The sequence below is a fragment of the Xyrauchen texanus genome, chromosome 5 (assembly GCF_025860055.1).
Source record: "Xyrauchen texanus isolate HMW12.3.18 chromosome 5, RBS_HiC_50CHRs, whole genome shotgun sequence".
Classification (NCBI taxonomy): domain Eukaryota; kingdom Metazoa; phylum Chordata; class Actinopteri; order Cypriniformes; family Catostomidae; genus Xyrauchen; species Xyrauchen texanus.
Genome location: NC_068280.1, coordinates 9854065 through 9876060, shown reverse-complemented (window position 1 = coordinate 9876060; position 21996 = coordinate 9854065). Strand labels below are relative to the sequence as shown.

Below are 21996 nucleotides of genomic sequence, written 5' to 3'. Positions count from 1 at the left end.
GTGGGGGCCAGATCCCCTCTGGCTAACATCATGAATATAATGCCAATATTAGTTATTTGTGTGCAGTGCAAGTCAGGGTTTAAAATTTGTAAACTAAGTAAATGTTAAGGTCCAGTGTTTAAACAAAGATTTTGTGTCGACTGTAAGATAAATGACTAATGTCTTTAAAGTTCATCCTGGATTAACTGCATAAGTTCACATTGATGCGTTGTCCTTCGTTAGTTGGCTGATGAAGGCTTTTGTTGGCAATTAACTGATAGTCTATATATTCCATTTCAAGAGTGTTGTCTATCATTAGACAAAGGCGATGCAGGCAGAGATCAATGAGGTGCATCGTAGTTCAACCTGCAGGTCATTTTGATGAGGTTCGATGTCGAGAGCATGTGTCGTAACTTAGCAATATTTCTGTGGTGGAACAATGCTGTTCTATAAACATTGGAAATTTGATTTTCAAAGGACAGATTAGTATCAAATATAACACCTAAGTTATTTTCTGTAGAAGATGACATAACAGTACATCCACTGAGAGTCAAATGATATTATAGCGGCTTATTTTTAGAGGTTTTTGGTCCAATAATTAGTACCTCTGTTTTGTCTTAATTGAGTAGAAGGACATTTCTGACCATCCAATCTTTGATTTCATTGATACACTCTGCTAATTTGGAGAATTATGAAATTTTGTTGGGTTTATAAGAAATATAAAGTTGGGTATCGTCGGCATAAAAGTGGAATAAATTCTGATATTATCTCCCAAGGGAAGCATATATGAGGAGAAAAGCAAAGGCCCTAAAACAGATCCCTATGGCACTCCATACTTAACTTTTGTTTGATTTGACAATTCTTTGTTAACACATACAAATTGGTAGCAGCCTGATAAATAGGACCTAAACCATGCTAATGCAAGTACACTAATGCCAACATAATTCTCTAGCCTATTCAAGAGAATGTCGTGGTCTACTGTTTCAAAGGCAGAACTAAGATCTGAAAGCACTAGAAGAGAAATGCAGCCACGATCAGATGATGAGCAAGTCATTTGTAACTCTGATAAGTACAGTCTCTGTACAGTGACTAAATCCTTACTGAAATTGTTCATATATACCATTTCTCTGTTGAAATGAACATAGTTGTGATGACACAACCTTTTCTAGTATTTTCAACACAAGTGGGAGATTTGAAATCGGTCTATAATTAGCCTATTCTCCAGGATCAAGCTGTGGCTTCTTAATAAGCGGTTTGATAACTGCCATTTAAAAGTTTCTTGGGACATTTCCTAAGGATAGCAAGGAGTTAATAATATTAAGAAGAGGTTCTGAGATTACAGGGAATACCTCTTTTAAGGGCTTAGATGTTATTGGTTCTAACATACTGTACGTGTTGTGGCTTTTTATTTTTTTATAAGTATTGTTTGCTCTTCATGACATATGTAAAAAAATGTAAGTTCCTCATTAGGAAATTTATGAGACACTGTTTTATGAGGTGCAGTGACAGTTGATTGCATAATTCCAATTTTATTTCTGATTATATCTATCAGTAAACAAATTCATGAAGTTATTACTATTGTGCTGCGACGGAATATCTGGTTCAGTCAATGCTTTATTCCTAACCAATTTAGCCACAGTACTGAACAAACACCTAGGATTGTTGTGGTTCTTTTCTATGAGTTTTCCAGTGCCTGTCTGTAGCTACCAACACTATCCTTCCATGCCCTGTGAAATACCTTATTCTTCCACTTGAGCTCCATTTTCCAAGCTGCTCTCTTGAGAGCATGGGTGTGATCATTGTACCATGGTGCGAGGCAACACTATCAAGAGTGCTAGAGAAGGCGGTATTTATATTTCTGTTATTACATAAAGTTATTCCACACTTTTTGGCTTACTGATTATACAAGACACTTCTGGAAGATTATTAGTCTAGCTATCTTTAGTGGTTGAAAGAATAGTTCTACCTGAATGATAGCGTGGATTAGATTGACTGACATTAGCTGATAGCAGCATGCAAGTGACGAGGTAATCATCTGAGATGTTATTGCTCTGCAGTAGAATTTCTATAGTATCAACATAAACTCTAGATTTTAGAATTAAATCTAGAGTATGATTAAGGAGATGAGTTGGTCCTGTCACATTTTGTCTAACTCCCAGAGAGTTGAGAATATCAATAAATGCTAATCCCAATGTGTCATTTTTGTGATCTATGTGAACGTTGAAGTCAGCAACAATTAAAGCTCTGGCTACAGTAACTACAAGATCTGATAGAAAATTTGCAAATTCATAATAGATTGAAGAGATCCAGACAGTTATCATCGAAGCAGTCCTCTGTCTGGCTGGCCCAGACTTCAGTTAGTTGTTATTGCTCAGCAACACAAAGCGAAGGGATTCAAACGTGGGTCTGGCAGGTTCTGGTAACAGGGGAAAAAAATAAAAAATAATAATATTAGCATAGATGTCATTCACTTCAAATCAGAGTTATCAGAAATAAGAAGTGTTTCCGATCCAGCCGACCTGACTAATGCAGCATAACAATTTTATGATGGATAATGGATGGATAAATTAGGTGTATGCCTGGCTGAAGAAATTAGTCTTTATTCCAGACTTCCAGAGAGATTGTGTCTGAGTCCCAAACAATGCTAAGAAACTATTCCATAGTTTAGGAGCCAAATAGGAAAAGGATCTACCTCCTTTTGTGGATTTGAATATTCTAGACAGGGGCGGACTGGCCATAGGGAGAACCAGGACTTTTCCCCCACAACATGTCAGGAATTTCTCCAGACATTTCCCCTACAAAAAAACAACATTCTAACAAACATATTACATGGTTGTGTGCATTCTGGTGGCCACATTTAACCTTTTTTTTTTTTAATGAGACACGTATTTGCTAAACACCCACTGTAGATGAAACATCTTCATCACTCCAAATTAAAGGAAGTGTTCTCTTTACCCCATTCACACATACACAACACACACACACACACACACACACACACACGCAATCTTCCCATAGTCTTTTTTAATTCAGACATTTCAAAAAATGACAACCACACTATGGGCTAATTACTAGCCTGTCGTAGACCTTTGTGATTTGATGGATTCCATTCATGACGTGGTTTTCTTTTCTGTAGCTTTTTAGCAATCACTGCTTACTGTGGGGATATTATTAGTTTCAGTTTGCTTAGCAACGATACCATGTGTCTGAAATGTGCTGCTTTTATGCTATAATTTAAACACTTATACAATGGGGATGTGCAGTATTAGAGTGAAAAGAATGCAACTCTTAATGTAAATCAGCATTGTATTTTTGTTTATAATAGTACATTATGTAAACTTCTATTAGGACCCCATGGAAAGGAATACACCTGCAACAATATGTATTACTCACATCCTGTATTACAAGAGTAATACCAATAGAGGACAGCAAAAGATAGAGGTTCTATCTAAGGGGGCAAATTACTGTGTGTACCAAAGCTACAAAAGTGCTTAAGTCATTGAGACTGACAAATGTATATGTGAAGTTGCAAAAGACTACTTGTTTATAGAGTGGTTATCCCTATAATGCATTGTTTATCAAATCTGAAGCATGATTTTCTAACACCCCTATTTCATCATCAATATGATCATGACAATAACTAATATATTGTTACTGATATTTCAAAATGAGTATTTGATTAATTGAATCAACTTGTGCATGGATCAAATTTCATAAATTATTTTATTGAAAACTCTGGTTGAAATGTGTGTATCAGATATGATACAAATGGCTTTTGATGTATATTACTCAATCATCATTACGTTCTATTCATGCCCACCACAATAACAAACAAAGAGCTTTGAAAATACAGACATATCATTTTTATAAGAAATATTTTAAGTGGGAACTAATATTGATTTGTGTTTTTATATATGCAATGCTTTGTCATTATAAAGACAAAGTTATTATGACTGGCACACAATATGCATATCAGCTTAGATTAGGCACTAAATGCTATAAAAAGCAAGGATTCCTGGTTAAGAGTGTCTTTGTAGTTTCACAGAAATGCGATTGTTTAAAACAGTAACGCATGAAGTGAAAACGTGCAAAATTATGCAAGTAATATTTCTCTCTTAATGACACTGTGCAAACGAATGTGTGAAAATCACTTTCAGCAATGACAACAGTACAGACCTCTGCATTCTTAGCTTTAGCCACAGATGTTGCCATAGTAACAGCGTATATCTTATAAAGTATGGCTCTTGTGTTTATTTATTTATTTTTTATTCTGGAACTTATTTGGGCTTTCAGTGTAGGTATGACAACAGGCTGTTGAGTTGTTACACTGATTTGCATGTTAATAGATTTAACAGCTATGGTGTGTTTTTTTAACCCTTAGCAAGGGTTAGCATAAATGTACTGCCATATAGCCTGAATTAGGATTGATATGGGCTTTTATGTAAATGGTATAAGATCCTTATAAACTAAAAATAGAGTCGCTTCAGAAGAGGGCGAATCAATGGTAATTTCAACATTAGGGTGGGCATGGTCGTCTTCGCACTGCCATTGGTATTAATTGTACATTGAGCCAATTTATTTACACCACAGAAAAACACATCCAGCTTTTCAATGATTAAACGATCAACATTCCACTCCTAAAATATTGTGCTTGTTTGCATCCTGGGGGAATTTACAATCCTAGGCAGCAATGAATGACAGGTGAAAAACACCATTCCAATCCATGGTTTGACGCTCTGCTGTGAGGCGACAGCATACAGGAACTCATCCAAAATTCTTTTCCCTTCTTACCCTCAATTCAACAATCTCTAAGCACAAGGCAAGACGGGTGGCCTGCGGGCCATGTTGCACATCCATAAAGATTAAATTGTTTGAACCTGTTACACTTTATAGCCCCCACTCAGCTCAGGGAATCGCCTGGCACATATCCCATTGTCAAATATAATGAGGGTTTTTGATGTTAGGGCACTATGGTAAATAATGAGGAACATTTGCTGCTCTGAACACATGAAAGTATCTGGCCTACACTGTAAAACAAATTATGTAATTTTAACAATAAAAGGCTGTAAAAATGCTACAGAAAAGTTAACTGATTTACAAGTATTAACTGTAAAATATACAGTAAAAATTTTTAAATATATTTTAAAAGACAATCCAGTAGTTTTTACAATACAATTTTGTTTTATAATGTAAAAAGTACGATTTTCCTGTATAATTAATGGTAAAAATTTATGGAGTACATGTACTTTTAAAGTTAATATAAAGTTTAAGAAGTTTTTACAATAACTTTTACTTAAATTTAGTAATGTACTTTTGTGGAATTTTGTGTGGAAGAATCAGCAGATGTGAAACCATTTTTATGCTTTCAAAAAGTGGACATCAATCTGTGGGGGAAAAAAAAGAAAGAAAGAAAAAAAAGAAAAAATACAACCATGTAGAATGTTTGATTTAATGAAACATTAAAAACGTTAATAAACGAAAAGTATAAACATGATTTTAGTGTAATATAATCATATAATATTACAGTTTTGTTACCATTATGACAGAATGACAGAATTACGCAGAAATGCAAAAGTAAAAAAGACCATTTAAACAACTTTACATCTTAAAAAATACATGTTTTCCAGAGAACTTAGTTTAAGTGTTTAGTTTAAAAACAAAATGAGAAGCTTCACAATTTTGTCTTTAAACCCTCCAAAAAACTAAACAAAACAAAAAACATTTTTGAATTTCTAGAGAAAATATTTTTTCCTTAAAATGTATGTCCTCATAGTGTAAGTGGACAGTGGGACTTATGCCGAGTTTACACTACACGATTTTAAGTCGATTTTCGCTCGCCGACAGTTTTGTGGAGATCGCCGACAAAATCCTGAAATCGTGGGCAGATCGGAGCTCATTCCCGTGAGCGACGATCGCAATGTTTGAACTATCAAAGACGCGATTTAAGAGAAACGCCGAAGCGTCGCCGATGTCAGCGAGATATCTAGGATGTTTAATATCTGGACCTGTCTGCGATTCCAAATTGTGCAGTGTGAAATATGTTTTGACTGTATACAACTGCAGCATTGGCCTACAACCAATGAGATAGCAAGAAATGGGGCATGGGAAGTTTAAGTGGGAGGAGTCCTGATGTACCTGCAACAGAACATCAACTGGTATCAAGCGGTATCAAGAAAGTCTCCTTGGACTGAGGAAATGGAAGAAACATTAGTGGAACATTGACTTGAGCACCAGTCCCTATTTGATGTTTCATCTGTAATGTACCACAACTGGGTGGAGAAAGAGAAGAGTTGGAGAGAAATCGGTATGATTCAATAGGTTGACTTTTTAGAAGGAGGTACTTTTTCATAGTTTAACCAATAAAATATATGATGCCTTGAAAACGTACACATCAAATTCTGAAACGCATTACATATGATCATGCATTTGTTTTCGTATCTCGTATCACTTCTCGCATGTTTTCTGTTGTGAAACATAATTTGGAGTCCAGGCAGAGTCGTCAAGGATTCGTCAATAGTGAAATGTTTTGTAATGTGTTCACCCATGTCGCCGATTCTTCGTGTAATTTGAAAACGCTACAACTTCCATGACAAGACAGACAGTTGTGTAATATGAACGGTACCACAATCCAACATCTTTGAAAGTCATGTAGTGTGTAAGATGTGACATTTTAAATAATACTAAGCTATAGAAAGTCAAATTTTAGTTTAATGTTTATTATGTTTCCAGGTGTGTTGGTTGTTCATGTTTTTGAGGCATTACAGACACTACATCAGAAAGAGCATAATTAATTCTGATTCAAAGTAATGGCCAGCAGCATCCAATCACTGCCAACAATGTTAAAATAAAATTCTAAATTCTAAATTCTAGATCTATGTACTGATTACCATTGTCCAATGTCTGCAAAACACGTTGAATAGTCCAAACAACATCCTGAAACTGAACTTTTGCTTGGATTTTAGGAGTGAATGTCCTTAGCTGCATAGGAAAGCTAAATGATGCTCATTTTCTCCCATTTAGTGAATGACTTAATGTCCAGTGTGCTGTCTGTCTGCACTGATCTCAGAACAGTTCGAGGTGTACCTTATTTTCATCCTAACTCAATATAAAGCCTCTGAAACCAACATTTTCAGCTTTTATAAGAACACATTGATTCTTAATGTGATAATGCACAGTAAATATAGGATTTCTAAGGGGAAAGAAAATTGCTAAAGTACCTATTAGTACATATTAGTGTACATTGTGTGTAGCATCATGGTGTTTCACTATAAAACTGGCATATCTGATGAAACTTGAGAATTAAACAGGTTTCAATGCAAAAAACATAATTAGGTTTCTTTCCAGATGTAGTTATGTTGGCATTTCTCCCAAAGACAAACTCAGCTGTGATCGGTATCATGTTGTTTTTTCACATGACTCTGTATGTCTATAGTTTAACACATTATTGACAGCCCAGAATCCTTTGAACTGAAATCAGTCAGTTGAAATGAATTTAAATTATGCATTGTGTATAGAGAAGCCAAAATACAATGTTCATGCATGTGTAAGCTGGGTCATACGAGGATAATGTGCACAAAAGGTAAATCATATTTTCAAAATATGAAGAAAATTATTGTTGATTAATACCAGCTTTGCTTAAATGCGCAACCTTGTAATTGTGTCTCAAGCAGTTGAGTCATGAGTATCCCATTTTTTAGCGGATGAACACCCGTGCCAGTGCCCAAATTCGTGTTCACGATAAACTGATATACGACAAAAGGATAAGGAGTGAGAAGTGACACACCCTTACAATGACATTCAGACATTTAAGTGTGACTTACTGTAACTTAAGTGTCCAAAAATTTCCCAAATACATGGGTCCACTGTATCTATCAAGGTCTGGAGAATTTAATAAAGGAGAGTACAGAACATAGAGCTAGCTCATTATATCACAGGCTGTAAGTAACATGAATGCAGATATGTACCACTGTAAAAATAAAGATGGACGATGGACGTCATGCCTATGGAGATCTTTGACATGTTCCATTGTTAGGTTGAGCCATCAGAATACCCATCAATTTTACCAAAGGCATTCTGATCCACTAAACTGGGTTAATATTTAACCTGTACATCCTGACACTAGCCTGTTAGGCACAAAGAAGCAAATGGAGTAGAGCTGCCCAGTGAAGAATTGGGGTTGCCTCTTCAGAGTTTGTTTCCCTCCTCATGTGATTGCCAGTGGCAGTAGGTTGACATATCATGAATGTATTGAGCCATCAATCTAGTCCACTGTCAAAGCTCACTGAGAGGAGGACAAGAGAAACAGGACTGAGATCTGTCTCCCACTGACTTCTAATAGATCTGAATGCCCCGCACAACTCGAAGAGGATGTAAACAGCATCTAACAAGCAGTGAACATCAAGGGATCAAAGGTGATCCTGCTGTTTGATGTATGGTACCCCTTTATGTTATAATCACCTTCCTCTTTGGAGTATTTTAAAATAAAAATAGTCTTTGATTTGTCAGCAAAATGAACTAGATTATAATCGAAGTTAAGTTGTGAAAAAAGAAGTGTCGTTGCTGTGAGAAAATATCACATTTACCTAGGTGAAGATTGTGTTGTGTCCAGGGAGTGATGATTTTTTGCTAGGCACAATTATATATCCTAATGTAATTTTATACAGAGAATGGGAAGCTAAGTCTCTGTCGGAAACACTTCCTCTCTGTAGTAAATGCTGATAATTACTGTAGAGAAGAGACTCGAGACATTTGTCCTCCCAGTGGTTCACAAACACCTCACCTTATTTGCCCCCATGAGAGTGAGAAACCATATTTTCTAAATTGAGAAAATAACCACCAGTTCCTCTTCTACTTTAAAAGGTAAAATCCTATTTAATTTGCACATACACACCAAACATCCAACCACCTATGTCATCTCTGTAATCACCATGCCTTAGATGAAGTCAAATAATCTTACTATTTGTAATGGCCTGGTAATTAAGGAGGTAATTGAAGGGCTTTAATGAGTGTTCAAGCACTGTAGGATAATAGAGGAGGTCAGTTTCACCCTCTGCTATGTTCTTACCTGCTAACTGGTCAATTGGAGTCCTTAAAAAGCAATTGTGTTTTCACAGCAAGGTCCCTGAAAATATGGACCACATCCTTCATTTCATGGCCCCCCTTCAATCTAAGTGACAATCCATTTTCAGTAAAAAAGCCACAGTGGGAGGGACTGTACCAATGTGAAGGAGAGGGGGTGGGGAGATTACAAGGTTCTTAAAGTTTTTGCTCAAATAGAAGAAGAAAAACTAGGCTCTGCATATATTCCCGAAAGACTTGTAACAAATAGCACACAGCCTGAAATCAAACCTGTGCACCAGGGACTGTTTATGCTACAGTAATTAGTTTACATGAGAATGACGTTGCAATGCTCTTAAATCTCCCATATAATGTATAATATAGTGGAGATACAATTATAAGATTTCATATTTGAAATAAATTGTTCAAGCGGATGTAAGCATATCAGTTCCTTCACTGGTATGTATGTCAGTTTCACAAACCAAAATGGCATTGCTATGACCAATTATGTCCTGCTCAATCCAACATGATAGCTACCATCCCTGTTGAGGTTGTGACACCTACTCTCTCTCCCTTGACTGTCCAAAAAATTGAAGGCAAAAGCACAAAAATAGGTTCCAAGTTTAGGTCTTCTTAAAGAGAAAGGCTCCCTGGCAAGGTCTATTTATTATAATATAATGCTCTACACTACACTATGCCAACCATGACAGCTCGGAACCTGGGAGTGGTGATATAATCAACTGTCAGGTCTTGCAGGTTTGAGCTTTACAACTGCAGGAAAATGAGACATTTCCTGTCTGAATATGCTGCATAGCTTCTGGTCCAAGTTCTGGTCATCTCAAGTCTGGATTACTGTAATGCTCTGTCGGCCAGCTTCCCAGCTAGCACTATTAAGCCACTGCAGATGGTCCAGAATGCAGCAGTGCATCTGGTCTTCAATCAGCCAAAGAGGGCTCACGTCACCCCACTCTTGAATTCACTCCACTGGTTAACTGTAGTTAGCACATCAAATTCAAGTCTTTGACTCTAGCCTTCAGGACAGCCAATGGAACAGCATCCTCTAACTTCAATTCACTCCTCCAAGTCTGTGTCCCAACTCCCTCTCTGGGGTCAATGAATGAGTGGTGCCTGGTAATCCCATCGCACAGAGGCACAAAGTCTATTTCTCTATCATTCACTTTCTCTGTTCATCTGTGCTGGAATGATCCACTGAAACCATCTCAACATTCAAGAACCAGCTGAAAACATCTGTTCCGATAGCACTTAACCAATCCACACTAAATGTACTTAATTCATATTTAAAGGGGACATATAATGCAAAATTCACTTTTACATTGTGTTTGAACATAAATGTGTGTTGGCAGTGTGTTCACAACCACCCTATAATGATAAAAATCCCCATTAATTATAAGCACTGTCTAAGAACAAGCCATTCGCAGATTCACAGAAAAGTAGTGTCACTTTGTACAGACCCTGCCCACAACTGTTGATGGACACTGCTGATGGACATGTTTGTTTGTGTGTGTTGTTTCGTTATAGCACATAGTGAATGTTGTAACAGTATTTGTGTGTGTGTGTGTTGCTCATCCATCGTTGCACTACGTAAAAACTCTACAACAAATAAATACACTTATCAAATAAACATTCGGAAACTTCCTGGTTCATTCTCAAAGTTCTCTCCCTCATCAGTGTCTGACTCTGGTTCAAAGATATAAGGCTGAACACCACTATTTTCGCTGTCAGTCACATTGCTTATGATGTCTAGTTATCCAAAGCAGAGATGTTTAAACTCCGCCCTATTCTGGATACTGGGCGGGGAGCACCAGCTCATTTACATTTAAAGGCACACAAACAAAAACAGCTTGTTTTTATTCCCACCCAAATATTGGCATTTTCAACATGGTATAATAAATGATCTTTAAGGTATTTTGAGCTGAAACTTCACAGACACATTCTGTGGACACCAAAGATTTAAATTACATCTTGTGAAAAGGGGCATAATAGGTGCCCTTAAACAATAATAAAACATAAAAAAATAAAATAAACAACTGTCAGCCTCTTTCTACTATGCTAGCTTCTGCAGACACTTTTATACCTTGGCAGTGCAATACTGCAGATATTGTAGTCTTTTGTATGACAGATTGCTTGCTATGTTCCTCATTTGTAAGTCACTTTGGATAAAAGCGTCTGCTAAATTACTAAAAGTACATTTACATTTCTTAGTAGTCATTCACTAACAATAATAATGATAAAAAAAATCAAGGTTACAGTGAGGAATTTATAAATTTTTGGATGGTTTTATTGCAGAAATGTGAAGCTTATTCTGATAAAATGATTTATATTGTCGTATTTATGGTCATTTAATTGTTTTAGGATTTAACGTGTTATGTTGTCATGGCAACAAAGTTTGGAAATAACAACAGAAATATTTGATATAAGTTTACATATAAAGGTTTGTAAATGATTTTAACATACTAAATCATGTTAACATGCATATTTTTTCATTGCAGCAATACTTTTAAAACTGTGAGAATTTAAAGGATTACGGATTAGCCCCACTTAATTCCTAGCAAGTTTTAACATATTTTTTGTTCATTAAGCTTAACTTGTATTAAACCAAGAGTATTCTTTTAATATATTTTCTTAAATTAATGTGCTTTTAGCCATCACATCATAGCAGAATATGCAGCAGACAGGTGTCTTTATTACAGCTTGACTTGTCAAACAATGGCATTGCAAACTTTCAACACATATATTAGTGTCTGTTAAGGGCATAAATGTTAAAGTTCCCCCCAAAATGAAAATGTCCTCATCATTTACTCACCCTCATACCACAACAGATATGTATGACTTTCTATCTTCTACAGAACAGAAACAAAGATTTTTAGAAGAATATTTCAGTTCTGTTGGTCCACACAATGCCACACAAAAAAAAAGTAAATGGAGACCAGCCTTTTCAAGCTCCAAAAGCAACATAAAGGCAGCATAAAAGTAATCCATAAGACTCCAGTGGTTAAATCTATGTCTTCAGAAGCAATATGATAGGTGTGGGTGATAAACAGATAAATATTTAAGTCTTTTTTTACTATAAATCCCAACTTTCACTTTAGCATTCTTTCACATTCTGAAGGTGAAAGTGAAAGTGGAGATTTATAGATTAAAAAGGACTGAAATATTGATCAGTTTCTCACCCAAAATGGTTGCATTGCTCCAGAAGACATTAAACCACTGGGGTCATATGGATAACTTTTATAATACAGAGCTGAAATATTTCCTAAAAATCTTAATTTGTGTTCAGCAGAAGACAGAAATCATGGATGGCATGAAGGTGAGAAACTGATGAGAGAATTTTCATTTTTGGGTGAACTAACCCTTTAATTTCCTGTAAGTCTACATAAGAAAAGCAATTTTCTTTTGAAATAAAGCTACCTACAATTCTTCTTCACAGGTTCTTTGACTGGTAATGGCTCTACCTAAACCTTGAAGAATCTTTTAAGAGTGGGGCCATGGGGATTTCAAGTCGCATCACCACAGTATTTTTACAACAAACTTGTCAATTCTTAAGCCTATACATGACCAGTATAACAATTCCAGCATAAAACAGCAATTCCTCTGTTCACACACAAATTATATATGTGCATATAGCTCATGCACATGTAATGGTACCATGATTTACAGGCAGAGTGTTGAAGAATAGTACAGCAAGGGTATGTATAGACTACTCCTGCTGAGCCCTGACAGTATGAGTTAAGCACACCCAGCCCACTCATTTGCTAATGCCCTTTTGGAACAGGATTTCAACTATTACATTCTGATGGTGTGGGGGTGGTGGGGGCTGGGGAGGGTGGTATACAAAATGGAAAAACACATGCAGAAATCTGTTGCCATATAGAAATACTACCAACATAGAAATGTATTTGCTAAACACTGAGGCCAAGATAATAAGCTATACATACTAGATGTTAGACATTTAATTGAACTGAATCTAGCAACATAGTACTGGAGTCTGGTTCCAATAGTGGATTCCAGTGTGTTCATATGTGGTAACTTAATTTGAGGTAACTGTTGCTTCACTCATTTGACACTGTACATGAACCATGGACAGTGGTGCGACAGGCCATATTGTTTTCTCTCTTTTTTGCTCTCTTTCTTTCTTAATCACTTTCAATCTGTTTTTCTCTCTATTCATACATATATCTTTCTCTCATCACAATCTCAATATCTCTCCATATCTGAATATATGTCATGCTGTTTCTTTCATTTTATCTTGCCCAATTTCATCCTTTCATTCTCTTTCTTTACCTCTTCCTCTCTCTCTCTCTCTCTCTGACACACGCTGACATGGGTGGCCCAATATGACTGGCCAAGCCTCATTATCGCAGCACAAATGTCAGCCACACCACAATCACTGTCCCAAGGAGAACAGGGAAACGGCCTCTATTCAAGGCTTTCTCTGACTTTCAACTACAGAATGTGCTCCATAGACGCATGGGTATTTTTGCACTTAAGCTTAAGGTGAAGTGTGGGTAACCATGGTGATTATTGTAAAATTGGGTTTCAAAATATTTAGGTGAATCTCACAAAAACGTGTCCAAGTCACATTTCACCCCAAAATCAAAAGGAAGATTGCATAAGAAAAAAAAGCAGATTTTTAGGATCATTAAGATTTTTGGTTTGTTTGTTTTTTAATTGTGACATTATTTTCTTGACAATTAAACACATTTCCCTCAAAATGGCATCACCATAATATGCCCACTGCCCAGACATTTAGCTTTTTTGTAATGTCACTCAATGTTTATTCTCATTAGATTCTCAATACTGCAATAAATTATTTCAATACAGTATTTTTTATTTTTTTAAATGCAACAAGGATGTATTAATACTTGAAAATGTAAATATGTATTAATCATGATATAAATTAAATAATTTATTTAAATTGTCACAAAAACAATCCCAAAAAATCTGAGTGGTCCTATTTTAACCCTTAAACGCATATCTCGGGACCTCATTCCATACCATGTATCTCATCCATTTTTTAAGTTGTTCCCAAACCTCTTTAGTATTCCTCAAACTATCTAAAATATTTTTGTATTTTTTATTTTTATAATGGTTTAAGTACCAAAGGTGTATAGGGTCTTTAGACACTCGAGGTATGTAACAGTGCTGTTTTTTTGTTTATTTTTTTTTGCACTTCCATAAATTATATTTTTTTCTGATTATTTCATATCTATTTAAGTTTACTATCACATGATATCTTTTTCTTTGTTTATTACTAGAGGAATGAGTACTATAGTCATACAAATAATCATTACAGTGTGTATCAAGTTTATTTTATGTGCAACAATGAATTAACAACAATGAGGTATAGCTGCAGGCTGGAGACCTCCAAATGGGGGCAGAATCTCCAAAAGAGGGCGGAGTTACTCCAAAAGGGAAGGGGTTCCTCCAAAATGGGGATGCACCAACTCCACTCACAGTTAAGGGTAGGGAAAGGGTTAGGTTAAGTTAGGGGCTCCCTATATCTTCAATGGAGATTTGGAGTGTAGGCTACTCCGCTTTTTGGAGCAAATACCCTTCTCGAATTATCAGTATCCAAGTTGCTTGTACACATACATATTATACTTATATTTCTTACTCTGATATTTTAGTGATTTAGTGACTTTTTGCCACACTGTAAACACTAATAAGTTAGCAGAACAATTTTTTTTGTTGAAGCAATCAGTAACATGTTATTAAACTCTCAAGTTTAATTTAATGGAACTTCTAGATTTAGATTTTGTACTACACATGCATGTTAATCACTCTTAACTTGAAATATTAAATAAGCTAACTCGTACATTCTAATGGCACTTAACTTTAAATGTAATTCTTTGGCTGAACTTAAAATTACCATGTAAGATCAACTTAAACAGCTTACTTTACCTCAAGTAGAGGGAATCAATGTAAAAAAAAAATTCGAACTAATTTGTATAATTTAATATTTCCCTACTCAAAACAATTGCATTACATTACAATGAAGACTGCCCATGGCAATGGTGGAATTCACAAAAGAACACATTATTTGTTTGTAATTCATAATCTTCTCTTTCATCAAAGCTTACAATAGGGCTATTATTGTGTATTGACTCAACTCTCAACTTCAAACAGTTTTTGGGGTCTAAAGGCTTTTTGCCTCCACCGCATCATCAAGGACAGTTCTGAACTTTTCTACCATGTGACTGAATTGCCTTCATGTAATTCATCTCACTTAAAACGTTCACCTCTCCATTTCGTTTTTGGCGCACCGTGACGCTTAACCCATGTTGCCATAGTGATGTTTCACGGTGGATAACAGCGGTAGCCTGGACAAGACTCCTTGACCCCTTGGATTAACTTGCCATTTAGTGCGGAATAAAAACACCTCGGCAAGCTCTCGAATCCATCCACTAGTGTCAACCCTGACCGGTAATATTAATGAAGAAATTCGCCTTCGGAACTATGGTGAGGCTCAAACACTTAAATGTTTGCATAACGAGCTCTTTTACCTCGCCACTTTTCCATCTTAATGATTTGCACTCTCCAAAACACCCACACCCTTCTTCAGGATCGGAGACAGGTCTGTCGGGCAGGGGAGCCATCCGACGAATTAATCCGCTAAGGCTGATTGCCATCAGTAGTTTATGATTATGCACCCTGATTACGAAGCCCACCCGAGGACCAGGCAACGCCGGCAACACATCGTCAAGGTGGATATAAAATCACGCAATGATTGCACTGGGACGGATCAGTCTAGCGGCCGCATCGTCTTTTAGCTTAGTCTGAAGTGCAACTATGATTAATAAGGTGTACTTGAGACCTATATAGCTAGTAACACTTAGCGAGACCTCCGGCTTTTAAAAGTCGGGCCTTCTTAACGTATCATAAAACAAACACTTAATTTGACGGGCATGGAGAAACTCACTGGCTGTGAACTGCCACTTAAGAATGTAACTGAAAAAGTGTTTACCCAAAAATGAAAATTCTGTCAAAATGTAGTAGGCCTACTTAACATCATGTTGTTCCAAATCTTTTTCACTTTCCTTCTTGCATGGAACACAAAAGAGTTAAGCAGAATAAATGAGGCATTGTTCACTTTCACTGTATATGGAAGGACTATGCACTGAAAGTAAATGGTGACTAAGGCTGTCCATCCCTAACATTCTGCCAAACATCTTATGTGTTCCTTGGAAGAAAGAAAATCATGTTGGGTTGAAACAACACCACGGCCATAAATAATGACATTTTCATTTGGGTGAACCTGAGTGTGACTGGAATTTGCATTTTCCGTTTACCTTTTTGATTTGTAACTAGTAGCACTTAAGGAACATGCAAAAATAAATTGTATATATATATATATATATATATATATATATATATATATATATATATATATATATATATATATATATTCTATAGAGCAAATAGTTTTCCTAAAAATGGATGTCCACATATGTGGACTTTGGGGCTAAGTTGTGAAATTTTGAATAAAACCCAGCTATAGAAAGTCAGAAATACACCATATTTTGATCCTAACTCCATATAAAGCCTCTTAACTTTTTTTCTTCTTAATTTGAAAATGCACACTAAATATAGGATTTCTAATAGAAACCTTGTGCTTTTGTACACATTAGTGTACATTGTATTTATCAGCATGGTGTTTCACAATAAATTGCTTGCATTTAAAAAAAATGGCATATCAGATTAAACAATATTTTGACTCAAATAGGTTTCAATATAAAAACGTAATAAGGGGTCTTCCCAGATTAAGTTTTGTTGGCGTTTCTTTCAAAGACAAACTCTGCTGTGATCAGCGCCATGTTGTTTTATCAAATGACTCGTCAAAAGTTCAACCCTTTACTGACAGCCCAGAGTCTCCTGAACTGAGTTCAGTCAGTTTAAATTAAATTAAATTAAATTATGCACTGAGTTTAGTGTAGCCAAAATACAATGCCCACGCATGTGTATCTGGGGTTGCACGAGGTTACGATACTTTACTGTCTGCCTGTAGTTTACTCTATAGAGCTAGAGTTAAATCATATAAAAATAAATGATAAAGTTATGGGCTAGTTGGCAATGTTTATTTATTAGCAGATGATTTAGATTATTCAAAAGAATACACATTTTTGCTTAATGGGTCTTAAAAACCAATTAAGTGCCTCTTGATATCTGTATAAAACATATGGCTGCTTAACATAGGCACTTTTTTCTTTTTTTTTGTCACATAGAGGCATATCAACTGAAAGGTTCACCAAAGTTTTATTTTATTTGTATTTATTGTTGTTGTTTCTGTGGGGGAAGTACTATAGTAAGTAAGACTTTAGCTGTGAGGCATTTACAATTTAAGTTTTAATTTTAGCCTAACTCCAATTTCCAATTTTGTACACATTAAAATGTTGAGACTTCTGAACTTGGTTGCCAACCATCAAGTGCCCTCCCACTTGGTTATATTTAGAAAATGGAAAATGTGTGGTTTCTTGCATGGTATGAATATATGCTTCCATATGTTTCACTCCCGTAAATGTGAATATTATTCAGTTCAACAATGCTTTGTAGATGAAGTGCTGCACTATCACAATGGTCATTGAAGTATAAAAGCATTACGTAACCACTTATCATTAATGACACACCCTGTTTTAAAAAAGACAGTTGTGGCATCAGAAGCTACTTTCAAAGAGATCTAAGCTTCAGTCCGATGAAATGTGTTACAGAATGTTGTAGTGTAAGGCCATGCAGGTTATCACATGCTGATCATTGACAGTGCCTGAGTGTCAGGGAGGCATCACAATCTCTTACGCATTGGAGTGGGAGACAGTGATGTACTGCCAGCGGGACGCGTCATGTGTACAGGGCAGCCTACATGCTGAGGAGTCCCTGTTGCTGCTGCTTAGCTCTTGGCGACAGATTGCAAGAACTCAGAGCCAGCGGAGATGTCTGTATGAGAAGGGCAGGACAGATGGGAGGAGTATGTATGCAATATAATTTATTGCAAATGTTGCTACCCATTTCATTTGAATGACAGATTTCTCTTTAAACACTATTTTTTTTTATTCATAAATCTTTGTCATAAAAATAACAAACATCAATGTTCATTCAAAGTATTGCGCGTAATGTCTTGATATGTACAAAATCATTTCTCCAGTGTAATTATTATATATTAAGGCAAGTTCACATTATTTTTCTACATTTGGCCTATTACCTCTATTGATTATTCGAGCTATGACAATACAAAGATTTTAGTTTGAAGGCGTGTCAAAAGTGTTCTAGTACCATCTGAAATTACTATTAAAAAACTGCACCAACGTATGCTCTCTAATCACTCAACAACATTGTTGAATCCTGTGCTATTCTACTTTTGACTCATCATATCACAAAATATAACTGAATTATTCATAATTAATTCATGAATTATAATTATGCTGACAAGTTCAAACAATAACACACAAGTGCAGATAATGGTATTTTGAAACCTGCTTAAAACATTCAACTAGATTCAATCATCATTATAAATTGAAGACATATTTTGGTGTGGCCTGTGTTGTCAATAACACATAGGACACATTGAAAATACGGATATAAATACTTTCAGTTAAAAATAAAATGTAAAAAGTAGCAGTTGTTAGAAAAATACAAATACAAATGGCATATAAATGTATTTATTTCTTCCCACTTGCTGTGTAAATTTGACAATAGTAGAACGTATTTCTTTAATTGTACAACACAAATACCATTCGATAGTAAAGCAACAAAATGAAACAAATGGGGGGATACGTTGTAAAAACCTTGGCACAAGTGAACAAATAATGCCACCATGTTGTAAAACGAGGTAAATCTGATTTCTCTATCAGAGATTATTCATATCACGTAAACATATACATGCATTTCAAAGAATACTTAAACAGTTGACAGCGTTAAATATAAAAGACCAAAAAGCACGAATTAAAACACAAGTTCAAAAGTGGAGATAAGTGCAATACATTCCAGCTGTGCGTTTTACTACCGCATTACAATGCAAGGTCGAGGTTGGAGCTGTTCCATAGTGAAAGTGCTGAACTGCAGATCATGTGTTCTGCAACACACGCTCCCCGATTAAGAAACACGATGGTCGAGGAAACTAAAAACACAAGTTTATGCAATTGCTGCACACACTGCAAGCTGCACGCAAGGTTCATTGTAGGAAGTCCACTTTTAAAACGATGTCCCCTGATCACATGGAAACGCGATCCGTCAACTCAATAGACCTTATAGCTCTTACGGGTCTCTTGCAACAGCTGCCACAACGTTCATGTCGAGCTTTGGAATCCTAATCTATAGCTTAAAGAACTGTTTTAGAAAGCTTGAATCTTCCAAGACGGTAAGATTTGACATCGCGCACAACAAGAGCTATAAATGCCCTTTAATTACAATTCTCGCTCAGATGGCCTCGGGCAAAGTGAATGGCCACGCATTAACTACCTGTGGCTTCAACTCCATCTTTTCTTTCTGTTTGAGGTGCACGCGGCCGTGCCGCTTCCTTTCGTCGCTTCTTGCAAAGCGTTTGCCGCATACATCACAAGAAAAAGGCTTCTCACCCGTGTGCGTGCGAGTGTGTGTGGTCAGATGGTCACTTCTGCTGAAGCTACGCAAACAGATTCGGCACTGGAAAGGTTTGTGTCCAGTGTGGATACGGATGTGTCTGTTGAGCTCATCCGATCGAGAGAAGCGTCGGTCACAGGTCTCCATGGGACATGTGAAGGGTTTCTCCTTGGCGGGTCCGGTGGAGGAGGCAGGGCTCTTTCTTACCCGATTAGGTTTCTGAGCCCTTGTGTAAGTTTGACTGAAAGACTCCGGCAATAAAGAAGAATACAGAACTGAGTCTATAGTTGAGGTCGAGAAGGTTGAGTCGCAACTGGACTGGAGTTCAATATTTGGAAATATGGTCGGTTTCAAGAGATTATTGGATGGGATATCCATAATTGGAGCAGAATAGTTAAACATGTGAGTACTGAAACCCTGCGCGCATGCATCTCCAAAGCACTGCTCTTGTTTAAGGGAGCTCTCCACTTTGAATTCAATCTCTGGATTTGAGCAAATTGGAGAATATGAGTCCAAAAGCTCTTTCACGTCCACCTGTTGATCGGTTGGGAAATTATTCGACATTGTGAATGCCTCTGACTGAAAGCCAGCATCCAAGTAGTTATCAGACTTATTAAATGCTCCCCACTCGTAACAGCTGCTCTCGAATTCATTTTTGATCGCCACTGGGAACATTGTAGACTCCGAGAGCGGCTCCTCGTCATGGGTGGAAGCTTGCGCAGTGGAGCAAAAGTTCAAATTCGATACGGAAGAGTCTTGTGCCTGTGTGGTGGTGGTCTGGGACTCCGGGTAGTTGTGGCCTGCCTGACCTGGGGAAAACAACGGCGGGGAGGCCTGTCTCTGGACCCCCTCGTCTCCAAAACTGCTACGGCCACTGTCAACAGAGGAATGGCTGGTATTCATCTGGCCGTTTGTACACTGATGGGCTTCCGACATGGGGGTTGTTGAGATGCCAACGATTTCGGTTATCATGTTGAGCAATGTTTCCGTGCTGCAGGGCGCTCCTTGAGATGTTTCTACATAGAAACTGCCAGAGTACGCCAAGGAGGTTGGGTATCTCTCTTTAGGACCGTGACAAGAGTTGTACTGATCTGTACTTGTGGGCTCCGTTTTGGGGGTAATAAGCGCACCTGCAATGGAGAAAAACAGCCATGCGTCAGTACAGAGTTGCCTTCAGTGAAATGTGCAATCAGTTATATAACTGCACGTTACATTTACTGGCTAACTATATAGTTTCTTGAGCATATTTGAAATAACTTGCACTAAATGATTACAATTTGTTTTTATGCAAGAGTATGCAAATCCAAAAACTGTTGGTAATGCAGCTAACAATTTGAGAAAGTGCGATGCAGAAGTCTGTCAGCTACTCACCGTGTGCAAACTGAGCTGGTGCTGTTCTTCCAGAATCCATGAAAACATCCTGGCTGTCTTTCGAGCCGTGAGATTCCAGCCCAATAGCAGAACTGTTACAGTTGTCGAACTGAGAGTAGAAAGAATCTTGAGAGTTCAAATCCATATTGTTAAGCATCTTTCCGTAAATGTATTTCCAGTGGCTGTTAGTGCAAACACAAGAGAGAGAGCAAAACAAAAAGCATCCGATGGTAAAGTCCGTAAAGGTTTTCGTCCAAAAAGAAATTTAAATAATTTGAAATCCCCCTTTTATGAGATCTGCGTCAATAGCTCTTCAGCAATCTGTAGTAGATCTGTTGATTCTCAAACCAACGGCTTCCCTTCGCTCGGCTTTTATACACTCTGTCTAACCGATCAGCCCTCCTCCCCATTCATTGTCTCCAGTGAGAGGATTCCCCGCTGCGTGTCATTTTCGTGACCATATATGGACAGAGGATATGACGGGTTTCCCCAAAAAAGGATAGTTACGGTTTTGACGTTTCAACAAGTGTGTTGTTAAGTGTAAAGAAACAAGGGAGAGCCAGACTCAAGCTAAATAAATGTTTCTCAGCTAATTCAAAATAAAGGCCTATATAAGTGATATAAATAATTTTGTTTGGGTTAGTATTCAAACAATATGTGTTAGGCAATTTTATAGACTCTAAAAATGTAAATATAATTAACGCACAATTTGTGGTTCCTTAGCTGGCACACTGGCAGAACCGCCAATATTATGGAACTTCAAAATATATTTAAAGTGCCTTTAAGTCTTTCCTTTATTATTGGGTTATCGAAGGAACCACTAACAGTCCGTACAGAGTTCTTGCAGGAACTAAGAGTATACTCTGAAAAATAAAGGTTATTTATCGGCACATATGTTTCCATAAAGAACCTTTAACATATGGAACCTTCCCAATCCACAAAGCACAATGGGAAAAGGTCATCTAAATTGGAATATTTTATTCAAAATGGTTCTTTTGA

The 21996-nt window shown here is 36.8% G+C and overlaps 1 protein-coding gene across 1 annotated transcript; it reads right to left on the bottom strand.

Moving 5' to 3' along the window:
• Window positions 1-19464: 19464 nt before the first annotated feature.
• Window positions 19465-21175, bottom strand: LOC127644437 (transcription factor Sp9-like). Its single transcript, XM_052127623.1, has 2 exons — window positions 20998-21175; window positions 19465-20756 (listed from the first exon to the last, which is right to left on the bottom strand). Exons 1-2 carry the CDS (start codon window positions 21152-21154, stop codon window positions 19465-19467), a joined length of 1449 nt encoding a protein of 482 aa, XP_051983583.1. The 5' UTR covers window positions 21155-21175.
• Between the last annotated feature and the right edge of the window lie 821 nt (window positions 21176-21996).

Excerpts from the sequence above, each read along its gene's own strand:
- LOC127644437 (XM_052127623.1), bottom strand. The coding sequence starts at position 21,154 with ATGCTTAACAATATGGATTTGAACTCTCAAGATTCTTTCTACTCTCAG. Across the intron at positions 20,757-20,997 it reads ACCAGCTCAGTTTGCACACG|GTGCGCTTATTACCCCCAAA; the intron begins GTGAGTAGCTGA and ends TCTCCATTGCAG.